General features: G+C 49.3%; 2 protein-coding genes and 1 pseudogene across 6 annotated transcripts in view; 2 read left to right on the forward strand and 1 right to left on the reverse strand.

Moving 5' to 3' along the window:
• The window catches only part of CA12 (carbonic anhydrase 12), a 51,922-nt gene extending 41,746 nt beyond the window's left edge, over positions 1-10,176 (reverse strand). For all 5 annotated transcript variants that reach the window (XM_049611729.1, XM_049611728.1, XM_049611727.1 and 2 more), the window contains exons 1-2: positions 9,491-10,176; positions 4,384-4,404 (exon numbers count right to left, since the gene is read on the reverse strand). In XM_049611729.1, the coding sequence (XP_049467686.1) occupies positions 4,384-4,404; positions 9,491-9,572 (103 nt within the window). In that variant the 5' untranslated portion in view covers positions 9,573-10,176. The remainder of the gene's footprint in view (positions 1-4,383; positions 4,405-9,490) is intronic.
• The window catches only part of APH1B (aph-1 homolog B, gamma-secretase subunit), a 140,526-nt gene that overhangs the window by 100,722 nt on the left and 17,130 nt on the right, over positions 1-22,674 (forward strand). The gene's annotated exons all lie outside the window — the stretch shown is intronic.
• LOC125908873 (keratin, type II cytoskeletal 8-like) overlaps positions 1-22,674 on the forward strand; it is a 327,398-nt pseudogene that overhangs the window by 75,287 nt on the left and 229,437 nt on the right.

Below are 22,674 nucleotides of genomic sequence, written 5' to 3' on the forward strand. Positions count from 1 at the left end.
TTCCACAGCTCAGAAGAGATGAGAAATGAGTATGAGTAGGCAGACCATACCACATCCTAACAGACCCTGGATGTCACAACCTCAGTTAGAAGTAACTGGAACAACAGCACAGATTTCATAAATGATAGTGGGTTGGATTGCTAGCCTCAAGGGAAATCCCTAAGGCATAGGGCTGGGGATTCAGTTCCCTGGTATGAGAAACGTGTTCCAGCCTTTTCCTGCTGTCTCTCCTCACTGTGCTCGGTGCCTCTTGGCATTCACCCTCAGGACAGCAACTGGAATCGGGGGAGGGGCGGGGGGGGGTCACTGGGGTGTTTGGAGTTGGTTGGGCCTCTTACCTTTGGTAAAGACAAGAGCTATTTTTTTTTTTATTCATTTATTTTGAGAGAGAGGGAGACAGAAAGAGCAGAGGAGGGGCAGGGAGAAAGGGAGAGGGAGAGAATCCCAAGCAGGCTCCGAGCTCAGCACAGAGCCCAACATGGGGCTTGAACTCATGACCACGAGCTCATGACCTGAGCCGAAACCAAGAGTCGGACGCTTAACCAACGGAGCCACCCAGGAGTCCTAAGACAAGATCTGTTCTTAACTAATTGCACGTGCTTCCTACCTGTGTTTTAAGTTCTCCCTTTAGCTCTTAGTCTGCTTCCCATACTACATTTGAGAGTGAGGTCACAAGTTGCCTTTATCTATACTAAAGAATAGAAAGTGAAGAGTTTTTCCCCCAACCTCCCCCTTGTTTCGTATCTAGCCTGTAGAGTTTGGGGAGGCCTTGGGAAGGATGTCATGTGTCAGGGAAAGCTTGTTTGTGGCAATTTAGTGTTCCAGAAGATTTGGGACAGAAGGTGGGTGGAGCCCAGAGTCGGGAAAACCAGAGAGGTTTGCCCCGTAAAGGATCCCTGCCTGATTCCCAAGGAAAATCCTTTAAGACAGGGAATCTATTGTCTGGGACCAAGGGGAGCAGCATGAGGAATGCAGTGACAGGGCCTGGATCACACGGAGTCTTGCCAGAGTCCAGGGCCTTCTGGCCACATGGCAGAGACGCTGGGCAATAGGGCCTGTGAGGGGCTGCAGCCCACTGCCCGGTGCCCCCAGGCCACACCACCGTCGTTCCAGAGTTCCCTGCACCAGGATGGTGGGGCTGACCCAGCGGATGTCCTGCAGGGCCCCGACTCCAGGAGAGTGGGACGCCCGCCCCATGTTCCCCATCCATCCCATCTCCTTTGAAGGCTTATCTTTTATCTCCCAAATCTCTAGCAGATGATGGTATCTGTTTCTGAGCTAGCTCACATCTAAGGAGCACCGTAGCAATGACTGCTATGCTCAGGCATGGGGCACGGCACCCGTTCTCTGCTCATCTGACGTGTCCTTAGGTCATTAGTTCCAACACATTCATCCTTTTTGGCTGCTCTGTCGTTTTGAACACACTAAGGGGTCTGGGGGGCATTTTTGTCGGGGGAGAAGTAAAAAAAACTTCCAGGGTAAGGATGACTCTCCCAGCCAGCTGGAATTGGTTGACTCTTTTATTGAATATAACACACGTACAGAACAGTGCATCCGTGAACAGCTTGATGAATTCTCCCCCCTCTGAGCACAGCACCCACACCAAGGAACTAACCGTGACCAGCACCCTCCTGGTGCCTCCTTCCAGTCACCTCCACCCCATGAGGGCCCCGGCTACCCTGACCTCCGTCAGCAGACAGTGACTTGAGCGGGCTGGCGTTTATCTCCCGCTCACAGGACAACCTGACTGGAAGTGCCCTCCAGTCCAGAGTCGGCGGAGCTTCCCGGGCTCAGCAGGATTGATCTGGGACCGACGAGCGGTGGGGAGGGCCTGCTCGGCAGCTCCAAACCCCGCTGACGCACCCAGCTGCTGCCCCAGCCACCCCAGAGGGGTGCACAGGACCGGGGGTGGGGGGGGGGCATCTTGCCTATCAGAGGGTTCTCCTGTCTGCAGGCGGGCCATCCGGGAGCTCAGCCTGGTGACTTTGTGGAGGGGGAGGGGGTAAGAGCTCTCTTTCCATGTGCTTCTAGAAGTCCTACCCTGTGTTCCAGGCCTTGGGAGGTCCCTGGTTCAGGATGACTCACCCGCATTTACGTGCAGAGTAGCTGAGGTCTGCAGCCTGGGAAAACTAGCACGTGGCATTTGGTTGGACTCGCCTCATTCAGGGCAGCCCTCACTGTTTGGAAACCATTTCCCCCGAGCACCTATGCCAGGCCCTCTGTTTCGCCAGGTGACGCTGAGCACAGGTGCCCGCTGCCAGCCTGGACCCGTCCCCAGCCATCCTTCATTCGTCCTCCTTCACTGGCCCCCACTGAGGGCTGACTCCACATCACGTGTACTCATGTCACTAACAGGAAGCCAGATCTGTCTTTGTGCTCACCCCACGAATGTCACGCACCATTAGACTCTGCCCTCTGCTTCCTCAGCAGGGGGCTGCTACAGAGGTGCCGGCCAGAGCCCGTGGTCAGGAAGAAACGCTTCTGCACCGCTCCTGATGCCCCCCCCCAACACTGACCCTCCCGAGGAGCCCTGGGGCCCAGACTCTGTGGGTTCTTCCTTTGTCACGTCCCTTGCCCTGCCCTTTCCTTCCCTCTTCAGCCCCTACCACCACATTACTCTCCCTAAAACACAGACTACTCCCGGCCCTGCCCCTCGATCTATGGAAAAAGTGGGAAAGCTCTGCCTTGCCCCTGCCTGTCTCCCCTGTTCAATCCAACCTATCTTTCCGAACTTAGAGTTAATCACTCCCCTATAACTCTTTTTTTTTTAAATATGTGTTTATTTATTTTGAGAGAGAGAGAGAGAGAGAGAGAGTGTGTGTGTGTGTGTGTGTGTGTGTGTGTGTGTGCAAGAGGCAGAGAGACGGAGGGAGACAGAGAGAATCCCAAGCAGGCTCCTTACTGTCAGTGCAGAGCCCAGTGTGGGTGGGGCCTGGATCCCCTGAACCATGAGCTCATGACCTGAGCAGAAATCGAGTCAGATGCTTAACCAACTGAGCCACAGATGCCCCACCTCTTTCTGTACTTGTTGCCCCTCAAATACCACCTTATTTCCTGCCTCCACTCATGTGATCCCATCATCATCTTGGCCAATGCCACTTCTCTGAATCCACCACCACACTGAATCCTCTCCATCCTTCACAGCCCAGGTGAAAGCCCTTCTCCTCCAGGAAGCCTTCCTTGACCATCCAGCCCTAACCCTCTCTATCCTCCTCTGAACCATCAGAGCACTGAGCCATTTATTACCTGTCATTATCTATTTAGCTTTGAACTGTGAGCTTAAAGTATTCCCAGGTACAGACCACGGCCCACCCTTCTGATCACCCACGCACTCCGCAGTGTGCCTTGCACACAGCAAATACATAAGGGATGTTAGTAATGATGGAGCCATGCAGTGCTAGGACCAAGGGGACCTTGACCTGTAGGATCATTGGTTAATTAGCTCAGTGACTTTGCTGTGCCTCCTGGGTTAACAAACATCCAGAGGCTAGCTTTTGCACATCTAAGGCAGACCTTTTTTGGATTCTGCTTACGCTGTCGAGATCAACTCCTCTGCCTGTCACCACTCCTCCTGTGCCAGTGAGGCAGTCCCAGCCTCCTCACTATACCAGTCCATCTTGCCCATTGCTTGTGACCGTCCCTAACAAGACATTATTAACATTCCTGTGCTTGTCAGTGGACCTGCTACTTGGCCTCCATTCCCACCCCAGCTGACGACCAAATTTCCAGCTCACAGCAGCTGGGCTGATTTCAGGCTGCTAACCTTGCAGGCCCGCCAGAAGTGGCTAATGTCATTCTTGAGCCAATCCCGCAGAAACCCCATTGCTTACTCAATGTCCCTCTCTCTCCTCATGCACAAGGCAGGCATCCCTCTTTCACGAAGGACTAACTGTCACTACCCCTGAACTATGCTTGTTTACAAACATGGCAACAAGAAGTTAATCCTAGGCACACTGACAGCTTAACTCCTGGGGCCTGAGCCAAACTTCCAGAAAGGAGCCCTTTGTTCTTTGTTTTTTGGAGAATAAATGTCCTCCATAGGAGAAGGTCTCTCTCCTAGCCAAGGCCCTTGCAGTCTGGAGGTAACCCGGGCACATTCACCTGGGAGGTTTGGTAGAAATCCTTGCAGGAAGCTGGAAACCTTAACGCTGGGATTCACAGTTTAAGTGCACAGAGCAGGCTCCTCGGCTTGGAGAAAGTGCTGCGTGGAACCTGGGTGGAACCGTCCTTTACAGAAGCCGGGGTACCCCCTTTTAATGATAGCAGAGTTGCTCTTCTCAACCCCCACTGTCACCTCCACAGATGGTGGAGTTTCTGGCTTTCTCATTAAATACAGCCATCCATCTCCTCAAAAATAAAAAAGTATGCAAGATCTCTACTTACCAAAATAGCTCCACTTGGATCCTGCAAAGAACAAAACAAGGCAAAGTAAGTGCAACTGAACTTGAGCAAGCTGGAGAAAACTAGAGATTTTATTTTGAAACGGGTGCGGTCACAAAGGAGGTGGACACCCAGGCGTAAAACGTCATTGGAGTCGGTGTCAGCACAACCGGTTCCCAGAGTCACCGTGCTCCAGAGGGAGGCACAAGGCCATGGGTTCGGGCAGGGGCTCAAGGATCAGGGAGGGGGCTTCTTGATTAGAAGCCTCCCAGATCTTAAGCCAAATTTTATTTTTCTGAATACGTAATAAAATTCACAAGGCTCAAAACCCAAAAGCTCCCGAAAGGTACCAGTGAAAGCTCCTCCTCCCACCTGCTCTCCCTGCTTCCATTAGAGACAGCCAGTTTTATAGTTGATGAGAACATTTTCACGGTCTGACTACGCACACACATGTAATCACGTTCTTTCTCCCCCTTTGCACACAAACGTCCGCATACTGGAAACGTGGGTCTGCATCTTGCTCCTTCCCACTGAACAGCATACCCTGGAGAGCGGTTCACCTCCATGCATAAAGAGGAGAAAAGTCATCTCAAAAGGCATGTTCTTCGTGGAGGAAGCTGCCACCCTCACCTGCGTTAGAAGGCCAGGGGCGGTAAGAACGTGGAGAAGTTCTGCCGGGAATATAATGGAAGCCGCCTACCCCCTCCCGCTCCACGCCCTTCACAGGTAGAAGTCCTCTGTTCCCACGTCAAAACACAGTTTGGGAAAAGAGGCTGCTGGGCGGCACTTTTAGTACCCCGCCTGACACCTCCCTCGTCACCTCCAGAAGGACACAGAGACCCTGAATCGAGACTCAGGGTGTCTCAGGGGACACCGCCAGGGAGAGGGACTCTCTAAATCCTAAGTGCCTCTCCTGGCTTCTCTGGAGGCCTCCATCATTCTGGGCCCACGGGGTATAGTCGGAAGAGGCTCTCACGGCTCCTTTCTCTCCTGGGAATTGATTTGCAGTAAAGCTTTAACTGACCAGCAATCTGCTCACTTAGCACAACTGGCCATTTTCTACTCAAGCCAATGGTGATTTTGCAAAGCTAAAAGAGTTTTTTAAAAAAGGGAGGGTGCGCTTGGGTGGCGCATTTGGTTAAGTGTCCGACTCTTGAGCTCGGCTCAGGGCGTGACTTCACAGTTTGTGAGTTCGAGTGCCGCATCAGGCTCTCTGCTGTCGGCACGGAGCCTGCTTTGGATGCTTTGTCTCCCCCTCTCTCTGTCCCTCTCTTGCTCATTCTCTCCCTTCCCCCTGTCTCTCAAAATAAATAAACTTAAAAAAAAGTTTGGAAATCGTTGAGTCTCCTTCTCAATCTGTAGTGTGGGAAAGAAGGGGGTGTTCAGATCTCTTAGAATATCCGATGAGTACCTAAGGACCTCTTCCCCAAAAAATGCCTGTAGGCTTGGACACACAAGATTTCACATACAGTTAATTTCCAGAGGTCCACAGACCCTCTAAAACCTGCTCTGGACCCCATAGGAGTTAACAGTCCTAAGATTAACCTTCCCTGAATTAAGAGTTAGATGAAGACATTCAGAACCATGGGGAAACCGAACTTGTACACTACCCCCAAGTGTACCGCTGGACCTTTTACTGAAACAACACTGCAAAGGAACAAAGGAGGCATTGCCGTGGAACCAAGCTACAGAAGACCTCAACCCTCTTTGCTGAACATTTTCCTTCAGCGGTTTTGCCTGAGGGGTTCATTATTAAAATACAATCATGGATTTCAGAGACAGAAGAAAGACTGCCACTTAGGCTGGGCAGCGCACTTGGAAGCTCAGGATCTAGAAGTTCACAAGTAACCGGGGAGTTTATCCTCGCCCCTAACCCGGAGAGACGGGCCACTGCGGTGAGCCTGGAGACCACCAGAAACACAGCTGCTGCCCGTGAGCAGTCCTGCCTTGTCCAGAAGTTGAATTGCACCTGCCCCAAATCAAATCATAGCCCCAGTCTTCCGCACCTTCCGCTCTCCTCCCCAAAGCTGGCCACGCTGGGGTTTTCCCTACTGTTGTAGCTCTTCCTCTGATGAGGCATCTGTGTGATACTTTGGAAAGCTCAGGGACCAGTGGTATAGAGTGGACATCTGGGACCGTAAAGCCTCGCAGGACCAAGGACTCGGTCTTTAAAAAGCAGTGGCATCCAGAGTAAACGTTCCCACCCTCCTCTCCCCGAGCAGGCCTGCCTGGTCCTTAAGACCAAGATACAAATGGCAGTCTCTGGAAAGACTCAGGAGCTGGAGGCTGGGGAGAGGAAGCATGATAAAATGAAGGGGAGAGTAGTCTAAGGGGGAGGGGGTTTCAGATGAAGGTCAAGGCCCAGCCTGGTCCATCTTCAGCTCAAAATTAACCTTAGGAAGACTTTCTAAAGGAAATGTGTGTGTGTGTGTGTGTGTGTGTGTGTGTGTGTTTATGTTTGCTTTATCTGCAAGTAGCACCTCCTGGTTCCTCGCCTCTAGCTTTAGGGGCAGGAGTCTTTTTTTTTTTTAATGTTTATTTTTTTTGAGAGAGAGAGAGAGACAGAGTACTAGCTGGGGGTGGGGGGAGGGGGTGGGGGTGCCGAGAGAGAGGAAGACACAGAATCCGAAGCAGGCTCCAGGCTCCGAGCTGTCAGCACAGAGCCTGACTTGGGGCTCAAACTCACGAACCACGAGATTATGACCTGAGTTGAAGTTGGACACTTAACCAACTGAGCCACCCAGGTACCCCTAGGGGCAGGAGTCTTAACAGACTCACCTGACCATACACAGGAGGCAGGCCAGGCCGAGTCTCCTTCAGCCACATTTCAGAGGCTTCCTGAGGGAGCAGGCTCTTCCAGAAGGAAAATTTTCCCCTTCCTGGAAAGGTGATCTTTTCTGTTAGATGTTGGAGGCTCAGCTCAGTGCCTGTTAGAACCTGCAGGCCTACTCTGTACTGGGCAGGGAGAATGCCCTGAGGGCTCACTGAGGAAGTAGTATGGATAAGGATCCAGGCCAAGGGTTCAGGGCCCGCCTGCTCCCTGTCCTGGGTGTTAGAACCTTCTCTGAGTAACTGTCGTTGGGGAGGCCAGAGACTGTCTAGCTTTCTATACCAGGTTCAGACAGAGCAGGCTCTGCAGAATTCATTGAAATGTTCCCCCACAGCAACTAAAAATTCCAAGGTTTTCTCCAGAAGACACTTGACCTCACTTTATTACATTCCCTCCTTCCCGACTCAAGTCATTTTTTTCAGACATTCACCAGTGCCAAATGCTGGAAGTTTAAGTGCTCCAGGGGGAGGGCAGACCACACTCCGACCTCTTTACCTAGCTTCACCCCCCTCCATTCCCAACCTTGGGTTAATACTGACACTGTTTGCTTTGACCTTGTCCCCCAAGGCAGTTAAACAGCCAAGAAACCTGCATGAGGAATAGCAGAATAAAACCCGTGTTCTTCAACTCTGGGGGGTAGGCAGGCTGGCTACTCAGTGTGGGGTGAAAGTGAATTTTTTTACTGCAAGCTTCCCCCAAGTTGGAGAATGGGGAGGGAAGCAAGGCAAAGGAGGAGGGAAAGGAAAGGAAGAGGGAGGGCACTGAGAAGAGGGGAAGAAGAGGAGGGGAGGGCAGGGAGACAGGGGAAGAGACAGCAGGGAGGAGGAGCTGCCCCAGAGTGAGGGGAGTAACAGGCTTTCTGGAAGGCAAGCCAATAAATGACTGTTTCTCTCCCGTCTTGAGCAGCTTGGAACTACAAGGGAGATTTCTAGCAAAACTCGAGGTCTTGGTGCAGCTTTCTTGAGAGGGGAATATATGTCAAAGTCTGCAACTGTAAAAATTAATTTCCACTTTTAAATAACCCCTTTCTCCCACCCACCTTCTATTTCTCGTGGGCCAGATAGGGGAAATAATATCAAGTCTATCTTGCCAGCCAGCGGATTTGAGTTGAATTAAGAGTAATGCCAAAGCTGCAATAGGCCAGCTCCCCAGACCTTCCTCCTGCCCTGCCCCACGGGCATAGTGACCTCCAGGAGAGGAGGAGGGTTGGAGCTTGCATGCTACAGAGGAGGTCCAATGTCCCATGACCACTGCCTAGTAGGGGAGGAACCATTTCCAGCCATCATAGTCACTTTCAGGCCTCCTATAAATGTTTCACCCTAATCTCGGTCCAGGAACCAGGCACCTACAAATGCCCCTACAACTTGGGACAGACTCTGTCAAGGGCAGGAGCCACCATCGGTTAGCCACCCAGAAGTTTCCACAAATGTCACCATCTACCCTCAAGAAAAGTGCTCTCCCGGCAGCTGGAGAGGCAGGGGACAGGTTGGAGTCCTGCTGTTTGTTCTTAAGGATGAACTAACCTTGACCTTGGCTGCTCACCCAAACTCACTGCCTTGACCTAAGCCCGGAGTTCAGGTCCTCCCCGTCTCCTGTCATCCCATTGGGCACCCTCAGCCTCCAGCCCTTCGGGCTTAAGGGCCCTAATTACACTCAGAAATGATGTGTGTATGCTCTCCTGAGTGCACACACACTTCCCTTCAGGATAGTGGAGCCCTTCTGGAGAAAAACAGTGATTAAGGATGGGATGCATCATCCCTTAGACTTGGAGGTAAAACGTCATGGTAGAGAGTCTCTCCTCCAAAGAAAAGCATCCTCCACTATGGAAGGTTCTGCAACTGGGGCGCGGCAAACCCCTCCTGGTAAGCACGCAGCCCAGAAGGCCACACTCACTTCTCTGCCATCTACACGTGGACAGAGGCACAGTACCTTAAATCCCGGTTCCCTTTCTCCTCCCTTCAGCAAGTTCCCAAGCCGCCCCTGCCGAGCTGGCGGCTGGCGGGAGCTCAAAGAACACACAAAACATCTTTCAATCCGAAGACGACATGCTTCCCCCAACCGCAACAGGTCGTGCCTTCCAAAAGAAAACGAATTTCCCAAAACGCATTTTCTAGATTGTCTTAAAAACACGCGTTTGAAAGTATGCATGTCCTTCCCGGCTCCCCCGCAATGATTTTGCTTTAGCATGAGAGAGAGAGAGAGAGAGCCTTGCAGGAAACCCTCCGTCCAGGTGTAGCTGAGCTCCTGGGACCGGGAGGAAAGAAGAGGCAGGCACTTTACCGTGGAGCGGGGCCGGGCTGGCAGGCTGTTGGTTTAAGCACAGGAGCAGGAGGACGGCGGCGGCGTGCAGGCTGCGGGGCATCGCTGGCTGCCGGGGCGCGGCGGGGGCGCAGCCTGAGCTCCCGCTCCGTCCCCTCCCGGGCTCTCCGCGCTGGGGACCGCGTGCGCGAAGCCCCGCCGCCTTGCGAGCACGTCTGCTCTTCGGGCTCCGGGCTCCCCGCGGGCTGCTTTTAAGGAGCGACTCAGCCCCAAACACATGATGTCATCGTGCTGGGGTGGGGTGGGGGGGAGAACGCCCTGCCTACGGGAGGTCTGGTGCCCGGGGCTGCGAGGTGAGTTGTAGCCTGACTCGAGCCGCGCTCCGCGGGGCAGCGCTGACCCGGGAATCCGGGGCTCGTTGGGAGCAGCGGGCAGGTGTGGGTCGAGAGCCGCCTGCCTCGGCCCCGCCGGGACGGGTGCGGCTGGGGACTGGCTCCACTGGTCACCGCCTTGATCTGTGGCTGCCCTTAAGTGAGAAGCGCCCTGAGTATAATGCCATAGGGACAAGTGCCTCCTTCGGGACGCCCAGTTGCGTGCCTGCCTGGACTGGGCACACACATCAGGGACTGGAAAGGACAGCAAAGGGGCTGCACTCCAATTCAGAATTTCCGCAGGTTGTGCAGTGCAGCCTGCTTTTGAATTTGCACACAAAGAAATTAATTAATTAAAAATAGGTAAATAGGGTGGGCAGTGAACAGCTTTAGGAAGCAATTAGACTTTCCCTAGTAACATGTTAAGTAGACAAGGCTCATATTCGTTCGTAGTACCAATCCGTTCTCTACGAAGCTGGGGGGCGGGGTGTCCCTTCTGTGGGGTAGAAAAAGACTTCGATTATTTATTGAGTACCTTCTATGTGTCAGGCACTGTACTAGGCATTTTGCATCATGCATCAATGTCTGAGTTCTGCTTCCAATGCATATTATCATCACCTGTTGCTCATTTCTGCCCATTTTTCTCACATATCTGTATTCTTTTCTTTTCTTTTCTTTTCTTTTTTTTTTTTTTTTGAGAGAGAGAGAGAGAAAGCTCAAGCAGGAGAGGGGCAGAGGGAGGAGAGAGAGAGAAGCTTCAGCAGGCTTCATGCCCAGAGCTAGCTGGACATGGGGCTCAGTCTCATGACTGGAGATCATGTCCTGAGCTGAAATCAAGAGTCCCGTGCTTCACTGACTGAGCCACGCAGGCACCCCTGTATTCTTTTAAGTATGTGTATACATACATCTAGTCACATACTCATGGTTCTAATTCCCCTTTGTATTTAGTCCATGTTCATTTGTTAAGTCAAAAGTCTTACTAACCTGCTACCTCGATACATCTTCCTCCTGCTGTTACTGCCACTTGCCGTTCCCACATCCTTGTCATTTGTTCTTTTGGCTTCCCCGGGCCATTTCCATGTCTGCACTGCTCCTCGTGCTGGGCTCAATTTCCTTCCTGCTCTGTGACCTTGCCTGTTCTCTTGGCTCCAGCTGCCTATAGACGCTGTACAGACCACATGGTCTGCTGAAGGGCACCCACCGGCCCTGGTACACGACCCCTGCTTTTGTGACTTGGCCCATCCTGCCCTCTTCTCTTGGCCACAGCAGCCTGACCAGCCTCCCATCTCTCTGGTCTGTGCTGACTCTCAGCCTATATGGACTCTCAGGCTGGCCTCAGTGACCAGGGAAACCACTTGTCCATGCAGGTTTTGGAGGGAAGAGCAGCTTCTGTGCTGATAGTCACCAGCAAGCACATGCCACCCACATTAGAAGGGGTGCTACTGTTCTGTCCCCAGCAGCTCAGCTACTGTTTGCATTAATCAAGAGCCCTGAAGTCTTTGTAAGGAAGTAGCTACAAAGACAATCTTGTTACCGGCACTTCCAGACCACAGCAGGCTTAAGGATGACCTTTTCTGCCTCCAAATCTTGATAAAGAGCCTTGACTAAGCTCCAGAGCAGCGAGTGAACAGTTCACTTACAGTTCTTAAGACATTCCTGCCTCCGATTTGTCATCAAGGGCTTTAGAAGATTAAATGTACTTGAAGGACACAAGAGATAGGGAAGAGCTGTTGCAGGTTCAGAGATGCACACACTGAACCTGTGCAGATGAAATCATTCACCCCACGTCTCACAACGACTTAAAGGTACCCTGGGCCATGCACACACCTTTCGTTACTCTCAGTTCAGGTGTTTTCCCATTATGTCTGGCTAAACATTAAGTTCAATTTCTCCTTGAACATGCATCTCTAAGTCTTCTCCAAGGATCCTCTGAGATCGAGGTGAACGGGTTTAGAAAAGAGGGGGGATTTAATAGAAGAGTAAGGCAAGATTGTGAAGTGGGTTTGGTGCAGAGAAAGGAGAGGGCTGGGATGTTCACTGAATGTCTAGAACAGAGATGTGGTTAATTAGTAAAGAATGGATAGCAATCAAAAGAGAATTGGGAATATCAACTAAGATCCAATTGCCCTGCTTTGAGTGATTTTTTTTTTTTAAGTTTAGGGGATCAGAAAGGGGGAAAAGCAAGCAGGAATGGATGGAGTGACCAAATTTCTGAAGTATTAAAGCTGAACATCAAGCACCCCCTCGCTCCCCAACAAACAGCACAAACCTAACCAGCTTAAGTTCCCAACTCTGGGAGCCTTCCCTGCCAGAGGCTCCCTGAAGCCTGCGTAACTGGACATGCACGGGCTCGCTTTGCCATCATCAGATGGGGCTGTCATCCGCCAATAAATAATCCATTACTCAATGGGTTAAGGTGGAAAACGGACCTGTGGCACACAAACTGTGGCAGCTGGCCACCAAACAACATGCCCAGGCAGAAGGCTCCAGGGTGAGGAGCTCCTGTATAATGTCGCCATCTGAATTGACGAGAGGGCGAGGCTGCTGAGTCAAAGGGCAGAGAAGTGTGGGGCAAAGGAGCTCGAGATTTGGTGTCGGGGGGTCTGGGCTGAAGTGCCTGCCCCATCACTACTTACCGAATGGCCTTGACAGTGGTACAACCTCTTGAAACTTCAGTTTCCTCCTCTGTATAGTGCAGGTTGTAATCCTGGTCCCTGGGTGACTAACAGAAATGATATATGGCTGGAATGAGGGCGAGTGGAAACTTTTCTGTTCATTCATTCACCCTCTGTATGCTAGGCGCTGTGCTAGGCGTTCTCCTTGCTCTTGGAGAGTGTGGAAACGTAAAACAACCTCATAAACAACTATATCAGATTGGAATAAGTGTGATGGAAGGTTGATGTATAACCAGACGGGAACCACTCTGCCTGGGGCAATGAGGGAAGACATCATCCATATAAGAATTAGATTCTGTGACTTCATAAAACCTCTGAAGCACACTGCTAATACCAATCTCTTCTTTCCCAGAGCTGGCATCGTTTGTCCATACATAAGCTAATGTGTAGCCATAAACATTCCAGTATAAAGAGTTTGATTTCCTGGGGCACCTGGGTGGCTCAGTCGGTGAAGCGTCCGACTTCGGCTCAGGTCATGATCTCACAGTTTGTGAGTTCGAGCCCCGCGTTGGACTCTGTGCTGACAGCTCAGAGCCTGGAGCCTGCTTTGGATTCTGTGTCTCCCTCTCTCTCTGCCCTTCCCCCATTCGTACTTTGACTCTCTCTCTCTCTCTCTAAATAAGTAAACATTAAGAAAAATTTTCTTTAAGGAGAAAAAAAGAATTTGATTTCCTAAGGTATTAACTAACTTTTCACATAGTGTCACTCAGGGTTGCCCAGGTGGCTCAGTCGGTTAGGCATCTGGCTCTTGATCTCAGGTCAGGTCTTCATCTCAGGGTCCTTGGGTTCAAGGCCTGTGCTGGGCCCCAGGCTGAGCGTGAAGCCTACTTAAAAACAAACAAACAAACAAACAAACAAACAAACAAACAGTGTTACTCAGCTGGGAATGACTTGTTTATGGGGCTAACGAAAGGACTAGTGGGCAGAGGACTAACATTTAGTGAGTACCCACTGTTTGGCACTGTGCATGGCACTTTATTCTTACAACAGCTTGTGGGGATAGTGTTAGGATTGCCATTTCACAGATAAGGAATCTGAGGCTTGGCAAGGTTAACTCCTTTCCTTGAACGAGGCTGTTGGGTGGCAGAAACTGAATCCTCAACCAGACGATTCTCTGTCTCCAAGACCCAGGCAGGCTCTTTTCACGGCTCCCCTAACAAATACCTTAGATGGGGATACTTTATATCCTTGTAGGATGAGGATTCTTTCATTTTTTAGATGCTTTGATCATTTATTTGTGGATTAGGGGCACAATGTGCCAGAATGCCCAGCATGGGCCGTGGCTGTGTCCTCCCTGACCCCCATGGGGTTACTGAGAGCCCCTGCACTCTGATCAACGCATAGCACATCTGCCAAAATGTGATACGAGGAACCTGAGACCACAGAGCTTTGATATGACACGTCTCTCCAGCAAATGAGAATATGAGCCCGACTGCCTAGTTACTTGTTATATTAATGGACTTGTTATATAATGAACCAAGGAAAGGGAGTATGGAGGAAGGCAGAGGGAAAGGAAGGAAGGAAGGGAGGAAGGGAGGGAGGGAGGAAGGAAGGACAAGGAAGGACAAGGAAGGAAAAGGAAGGAAGGAAAGAGGGAAGGAAGGAAAGGAGGAAGGGAGGAAGGAAGGGGAGGGAGGAAAGGAAAGGAAGAAGGAAGGAAAAAGCCACAGGTTTTCCTTTGACTGGGTAATAGCTGAGGAGACCTCTGGGCCAAGACTTGCACAGACCCCTTGATCCTGGTGCAAGTGTCTAGGTCTTTGAAAATGCAGTCACTTTTGTAGCTTTATTCACATGGGCTTCTTCACTTGTGAAGCTGTGACTTGGAGTCATAGCCTCTGTGTGAACCCTAGCTACCCTGCTCACTTTCAGGCAGGAGCGTCACAGGATAGAGTGACCCACAGGAAAGAATGCTGGATTCATGGCTTTGCCAGGAATGAGCTCTGGGCTTATAGCAGATCTCTTGTCCAGCATAGGCCTCAGTTTTCTGATCTGTAAGTGGAAGTAAGAACGTCTAGCCACACACAGGGTTTCGAGTGTGGGATGAGACCATAGATGTGAAAGTACGTCGGAAAACCAAGTGAAAGTACTCGACAAACACGATATTCCTAAGAGAGGGCTTGAAACAAAAGATATTGTTTTGATCTCGGCCTTGGTTTACCAAAGAAAATGAAAACTGGATTCCAACAAGGGACCCTAAGTTCTCATTCAGCCCTTGCCACCAGTTACCATGGCAACTTGTGACTCTGGTCCAGCTACTTGTCCGCTGAATCCTTCAGCTGTTGCTTCTGTCAAGTGGGAAATAATGGCTTGTCATCAGGACTTTTATAAAGCACTCTGCATGATTAATAACAAAATGACAGTAATTTAAAATTCTATGCACAAGGAAAGTACGCATTGTCAGTGAAAATAAACCTTGGTGCAATATGTTTCCTCTTTCCAGGCAAACGATTCTGAAAACCATGGTTAGCCGACAAGAGACTGCTTAGGAGATATAATTAGACTACAATAGCTTAAGGTTTCTCACATCCATCTCCTTTCACCCCTGCTGGTTGGATCCACTCTTCTCTAACCTCGGGGGTTTGGTCCAGATCCTGGACTATTCACCAAAAGTGAATAGTCCTCATATCAATTCTGACAACTTCCGCCCAGGGTTAGGAAGGCCGAATGGTATAAGGGAAAGAGTTTGGCATCACATGAACCTGGGTTTTGAAAGTCAGCAACACCACTCACTACCCATGGGAACTTGGGCAAGTCACTTAACCTCTCTGAGTTTCAGTTGCCTATTTTTCTTTTCTTTCCTTTTCTTTTCTTTTCTCTTCTTTCTTTCTTTTTCTTTTTCTTTTTTTTTTTTTTTGAGAGATAGAGGGAGTGAGAAGGGAAGAGGGGCAAAGGGAGAGAGAGAGAGAGAGAGAGAGAGAGAGAGAGAGATTGAGAGAGAGAGTCTCAAGCAGGCTCCATGCTCAGCACGGAGCTCAACATAGGGCTCAGTCTCACAACTGTGAGATCATGACCTGAGCCAAAATCAAGAGTCAGATGCTTAACTAACTGAGATACCCAGGCACCCCTCCTGTTTTCCTTTTTAAAGATATGAGGGCCATAGAGTAAGAATACCCCAAAGAGCAATAAGGAGGAATAAACAAAATAAGCTAGGCCTGTAAAGAACTTAGCCCAGTGGCATATAATGAGGACCATATAATGGTAGTTCTCTGCTATAGAAAGGCCTTGAATGGCTGATGGGGGACTATTTCACCCACTGTTCCTGGTTTAGGCAACCCCACCAACTTCCCTGGTTTGGGCAACCACACCAACTTTCATGAACCCTAAGAGAAGAATGAGTGAAGATCTCAAGACATCTCTTTTCCCCTAATTTTACACATTGGCCTCTCAAAGAATGTCACTTTTGTCATAACACACCAGCCTTCCTACAGAAGCAATGATACCTTTTAATCAAGGAGACTCAGAACTACTTTATCACGGGAAATGCCTGATCACTAGAATCTCGGAGCTGGGAGGTACTCCTGAGCTCAGAGATGCCACATGCTATTAGAATAAGCTAGTAATTTCCTCTTGCTTCGATACCCTTGTTTTTTACAATTGCAGGAATTTATAATCTGATCCCTCATTTCCTTTCCTTTCAAAGAAAACTGGCAAGCAACTCCCACCTTCCTTCGGCCCCAGTGCCAGGCAGAGACTCAGTAGGCTGGAAGCCTGGTGCAGTTAACATTGCTGGCTTCATGGCATGGACAGGTGAGGGCCACTGAGCATCTCAACAGACCATCCAAGTTGAGTTGGCTCTCGGGTCAGGTGCCAGCCCTTGGCAAGGACCCAGCTCCATCTCAAGCCCTGAGAAAGGGCTCAGGTGTACCCAGTGGCCAAGGACAGCAGATAGGCAGCCAAGGCTTCATTGTTCTCTCACCCAAGAGAGTATGGCCAGTGAACTAGAGATACCTCCCTGAGGAAAGGCTGCACGGTGAGCTCACTGAGATGAGTAAAGAAATCTTACCTATGGAACTAACTTCTTTATGCCCACCCCGTCCCCCAATCCTTGAAATCAAGAGTCTGAGGCTCAGGGAAGAGGAGAGGGGCCGGAGGTTGAATCAGTCACCAACGGCCAATGATTTCCTCAGTCATGCTGATGTAATGAAGCCTCCAGAAAAAAACAAAAGAACTTCTGGGTTGGTGAGCACATGGAGATGTGGAGAGGGTGGGCCCTGAAGAGGCATGGAAGCTCCATACCCCTTCCCCAGACCTCATCCCCTGCAGCTCAGCCATCTGTTCCTGAGTTGCACCCTTTAAATGTGTGGGGTTTTCTTTTTAATGTTTATTTATTTATTTTGAGAGAGAGAAATATATGCGTACATGCACACAAAGGGGCGGGGCAGAGAGAGAGGGAGAGAGAGAATCCCAAGTGGGCTCCATGCTGTCAGCACAGAGCCCGACGCAGGACTCGATCCCATGAACCGTGAGACTGGCAAGATCAAGAGTTAGACACTTAACCAACTGAGCCACCCAAGTACCCCTGTTTGTTGTTGTTGTTGTTGTTGTTGTTGTTGTTGTTTTGAGAGAGAGTGGAGAGTGGGCACAGGGAGAGAGACAGAATCTCAAGCAGGCTCCAGGCCCAGTGCAGGGCCCAACACAGGGCTCAGTCTCACAACCACGAGATCATGATATGAGCCAAGATAAGAGTCTGATGCTTAACTGAGCCACCCAGGCACCCCGAGTTATATCCTTTGATTATAAACTGGTGATCCAGAAAAAAAAAAAAAAAAGAGTTTGAGGCTCACTTTACAGTGGAATAAATTATAACTAGGTTACTTACATCTTCGAATTCTGTTTCTCTTGGGGAGGATGGGAAGGAAAAATGCCTCAGATACCTCAGTCATTCCATTTTTGTAACAGAAACTGTGCCAATTAATTCCAGTGAGAATTTGTAAAATTCTTTTGAAACATTTAGGAAGGATTCCATACTCCATAATTACAAAGTGTACTGATGCTTGTTACTATTGAGTTGTTCATCTTTAGTGAAGGCATCTGATCCCCCTGTGATAAGAAGGATCTCAGAGTCATTACCCCTCTGAGACAAAAAACATGTTAACACAGGCCCAGTTCATAGTAAAGAAATCACTTCAGAGCTAGTGAATAAGAGAAATCCCGTCATGGGGTGCCTGCCTGGCTCAGTCAGTAGAGCATGCAACTCTTGATCTTGAGGTTGTGAGTTCAAGCCCCATGTCGGATGTAGAGGTTACTGAAAAAATAAAATCTTTGAAAAAATAAAAAAGAGAAATCTCATCGTAATAGTTCCTATATAACGAGCTGCCAGCAGAAGGGAGATGGTAAAAACTGGGGAAGAAGGCAGAGAAAAGTTATGGAAGGAACAGTGCTAACTTGTAGCCATTGTCCAGACTAAAGGGGAAGAAGCCTGGGGAAGTCAAGGATAACTCCATGGTCTTCCGCCTGAGGGATGAGCAACATGTGATTTTGTGAAAATTCAGGAGTCTGATGCTGGACAAAGCATTCCTGGCCAAGACTGGAAACACAACTTTTTTTTTGTTTCTTTTTTTTTAATGTTTATTTACTTATTTTGAGAGAGAGTGTGAGCAGGGGAGGGGCAGAGAGAGAGGAAGAGAGACAATCCTAAGTAGACTCTGTGCTGTGAGCACAGAGCCCGACATGGGGCTCGATCTCATGAACCATGAGATCATGACCTGAGCTGAGATCAAGAGTGGGACGCTCAACCTACTGAGCCTCCCAGGTGCCCCTGGAAACAGAACTTTAAATGCTCAACTATAACAGGGAAACATCTCAAATGATTTTTATAAACAAAGTTATTTAGAGGGAATTCATAAAAGGAAAAGAAATCACATACGAATGCATCCTAGTTGACAATAACTTCTTGCACGTTCCATTCTTATTCATGTGAACAAAAAATATTTATCCAGTCACTATCAAGTAAATATACCATAATGTGCATACAACTTTTAATAAAAAAAAATGACGGTGGATCATAAGCACTTTTCTACTTTTCTACGTAATCTTAATAATTTTTACATTGACAAATCTTAAGTTTCAAGAAGTCATGAAACCTGGGAAGACTAGCGATTTAAAACAGGGAATCAAATTTCTTGAGGGAGTTCCTCAAGAAGGTCAGGAAACTCCTAGAAGAACAATGGAAGATACAATTTGACGGATTTAGATAAATATGACACTGGGTAGATTGTAAGTCAGTGGCTTGATGGCTTTGGGAACAAGGGGAAGTGATTGCATATACAGCACTGGCTGCACAGGGGAAGTGAGCCCACAAGGATGGGTCCAAGTTCACAGCCCAGAGCAGGAGCAGCCATAGTGTATGACAATGAGTCTCTTTCGAAGTTCACATGCTGCACAGTGTTTCACCAGTAGGCACTCTAAAGAAGCTTCTAGGCTTCAGAGCTCCTAAAAGAGCCCAAGACCAAGACCAAGAACCAAGGACATTCAATGAAAGGAAAAGTTTGGGGAATCATCAGAACCACACATCCAGGACATCCAGAGCTGGGCATTTTCTTCCTTGTCCCACTTCTAGGTTGCCAGCCGCCCTCCTCCCACTCGCTTGTTGTGCTTTTCCTTTCTTCTTCTCTATTTCATTTATTCCTCCCCCGTGAACGTTCTCCATCTTTCAGTCTGAAGAATCAATGGGCTAGGGCACCTGGGTGTCTCAGTCAGTGAGTGTCTGACTTCAGCCCAGGTCATGATCTCATGGTTTGTGAGTTCAAGCCCTGCATCGGGCTCTGTGCTGACAGCTTGGACGGAGCCTGGAGCCTACTTTGAATTGATGTCTCTGTGAAGAGGGATTAGCTAGGGCAGTAGGAAGTAAACTCCGAAGACCCTGTCCCAGGAAACAAAGTGACAGTTTTACTTGTTACACTTCTGTATTGTTTGAAGTTTTGGGATTGTTGTTGTTGTTGTTGTTTGTTTTAAGCAAATCTGTTACACATTGAAACAGTCACACAAGTCAAATTTTAAAACCATTGAAAGAGGCAAATGTTTTCTTTTTTGAAGTAAAAAGAAGCAACAGACAACTGTTAAAGAACAAAAGTGCAACCGAGTACATTTGAAGCTCTGATTGGCTTTATGAAGCGATTCCAGAATCTCGCAAGTAGAAGTGAGCTTCCGGAGAGGAATTCGACCACATGGAAGGTTTTTATAGGAAAGACAGTGGGACAAAGACGTCATTAGCAAAAGAAATGATTGTTCCAGGAGAGGGCGCTTTCTCTTTGGGAAAAGGGCGGGGGAGGTGGGGGGGGTCTCATCATGCAGATTACTTCATCTCCCCTTGGGTGGGGTGGAGAGGACCCTCGGGACAGGTTGCCTCATTGGTGCTGGCTGGCCTGCATTTGTAGGGAAGGTTGAAACTACAGTTAGGTTAGGTATAAAGCCCCCGTTTCAAGACTTGGCCTCAGTAAAGCCGTGTTGAGCCGCTGGTTCTTTTTCACACTACCTAAGGAGAGTCTACAGTGCCAATAAAAGCAGGGGCAAGATCCCAAATAGCAAATGCAGAGGAAAGGTCTCAGATGACAGGCAGTCAGTGCCTCCGAGAAATCCCGTTCTGCAAACACACAGAGCGAGCCTCGAGAAAGAACTCTGATAGGAGGGAAATGGCAACTGATAAGAGATGGATCATTTAAAAACGTCAGCAGGGAGGACAAGGAGACAAGGCAAGAGCAGCAGGAGTCTCGAAGATTTGGAAAGCTTGAGGCAAATACAGAGAATAAAAGGAGCTGCCATTTCTGAAGCCAGGAGGGAACATTCCAGACAGAGGAGAGCTGGAGAAAAAGGGACCAAGAGGAGGAAGGAGAGAGCAGTTAGGGCTTGCACTGCAGGAAAAAAATGGTTCCGATTTTTTAAAACGTTGTACTAGGGAAAGCTTCCAAACACATATAAAAACAGAATACAGGGGCACCTGGCCAGTTCAGTTGGTGGAATATGTGACTCTTGATCTCAGGGTTGTGGATTCAGGCCCCACACTGAATGTAGAGATTACTTAAAAACAAAATCCTGAGGCACCTGGGTGTCTGACTCTTGGTTTTGGCTCATGACATGATCTTGTGGTTCCTGGGATTGAGCCCCGAGTCAGGCTCTGTGCTGAGTGTGGGCCTGCTTGGGATTCTCTCTCTCTCTCTCTCTCTCTCTCTCTCTCTCTCTCTCTCTCTGCCTGCCCCTCTCCCCCCATGTGTGTGGTGTGTCCCTCTCTCTCAAAATAAATAAACTTTAAAAAAATCTTAAAAAAAAAAACAAAACAGTGTAGTTACAATGAATCCCTGTGTACCCATCACCCAGCTTCAACAATTGGCAGCTCATGACCAACCTTGCCTCCTCTATACGCTCACCAACTCATTACCCCTTCCCTGGGCTGGCTTGAAACAAATTCAAGATTCAACATCCTTTCAGTGGTTCTCAGACTCGACTGAGCATCAGAACCCCCTAGAGGGCTTGTTCAAACATGGATTGCTGGACCCCACCCTGGGTTTCTGATTCTGCAGGTCTGGAGGGGGACTGAGAATTTGCATTTCTATTTATTTACTTTTTTTAATGTTTATTTATTTTTGAGAGAGAGACGACAGACAGAGCACAAGCAGGGGAGGAACAGAGAGAGAGGGAGACACAGAATCTGAATCAGGCTCCAGGCTCTGAGCTGTCAGCACAGAGCCCAACATGGGGCCCAACATGGGGCTCAAACTCACAGACCTCAAGATCATGACCTGAACCGAAGTCGGACGCTTCACTGACTGAGCCACCCAGGTGCCCCGAGAATTTGCATTTCTAACAAGTTCCCAGATAATACCAGTGCTGTGGATCCAAGGGCCACACTTTGACAACCACTGTATTATTTCATCTGTACATATTTCTCTTTCAAAAACGACCCCCTTATCTAAAACATAATCACAATGTTGCCACCACTCACAAAAATCTATCGTAATTCCTTACTATCATGTTTTCCCAGTTGTCCTCTCGGTGGTCTTACCAGCCACTTGTTGATCTGTGCTCCGGACAAGGTCGGGGCCTTGCCGTTGGTTAGTCTATTTTCTACTCCTCTGGTCTAAGGGGTGGGGTTTGAATGAGTAGCGTGAGGGTCGTTTGGGCGGTAGCATTGAGAGATGTGCCGCTGTGTATTGTGAATAGAGCACAGCCTTTGGGACTGAATCGCGCTCTGCCACTTGCGACTGACAGAGGTCGGACCCGCCACCGAAGTGCTCTGAGGCTCATTTGCGTCATCTCTGAAATGAAGAGAATAAGCCTATCTCATGGAAGACTTGCGAGAACTGCACGAACATCAAGCCTGTGGCATGGTGTCTGGTCACCTGTTGGGCTAAGGAACCAGAAGACATGGTCGGTAGCAGCTCTGTGACCTTGGGACCTCAGGCACATGCTTCCCTAAGCTCCAGCTTCCTAACCAATAAAATGGAGATGATAATAATAGTACTTTCGTGGGGTGTGAACGAGCTAATGGGCGCAAACAGCTGAAGCATGGCATCTAATGTGCAGTAAGCTCTCAGATTTGTTGTTGCTCTTAGGAAAATACCAGTTATTATTAGGAGCACAACGAATGTCACTTCTCTTTCACCTGAGTAGGAACGCCTTCTTAGAATCTTGGTTTTCAGAGTGACGGGCTGGGAGATCCCAGGCCGTGAATGTTCATGTTCCCCATCTCACTTATTTCTTAGTTTGGTTAATGGCACCACCATCCTCCCGGGTGCCTGAGTTAGAAACTGGGGGTCGCCTCGACTCCACGCCACATTCAAGTGCATCATCCATTATGAGGGTTTCCCCCTTCAGGTTGCCGCTGGGATCCCAAACTGAATGAAAGAACCTAATAGCGCCCGGTATACAGCAGGTCCTTAATCAACACTGATGGTTTATTTTTACTTCCATTGCCTCTGCTCTCCTTCTGACCACCGCCCTCCCCCCACCCACACTGCCCAGCAACTCCCCTCCCCAACCTCCCTTGCCCCCCCACCCCCCCGCCAGCCTCTCATTCTTCAGATGACAGCCTTTCTCCCTGTTTCTCCCCCTCCCCCACCCTGTCTGCAGTGCAGTCTCCCTCATTCTCCAGCTGTGTAAGGAGCCACTTTCCTTTTGTTGTGCCTCTCTCCCTTTGTCCCTGATACTTCCGGCTGCCTCCTTC

Source organism: Panthera uncia, assembly GCF_023721935.1.
Source record: "Panthera uncia isolate 11264 chromosome B3 unlocalized genomic scaffold, Puncia_PCG_1.0 HiC_scaffold_1, whole genome shotgun sequence".
In the NCBI taxonomy this organism is placed as follows: Eukaryota; Metazoa; Chordata; class Mammalia; order Carnivora; family Felidae; genus Panthera; species Panthera uncia.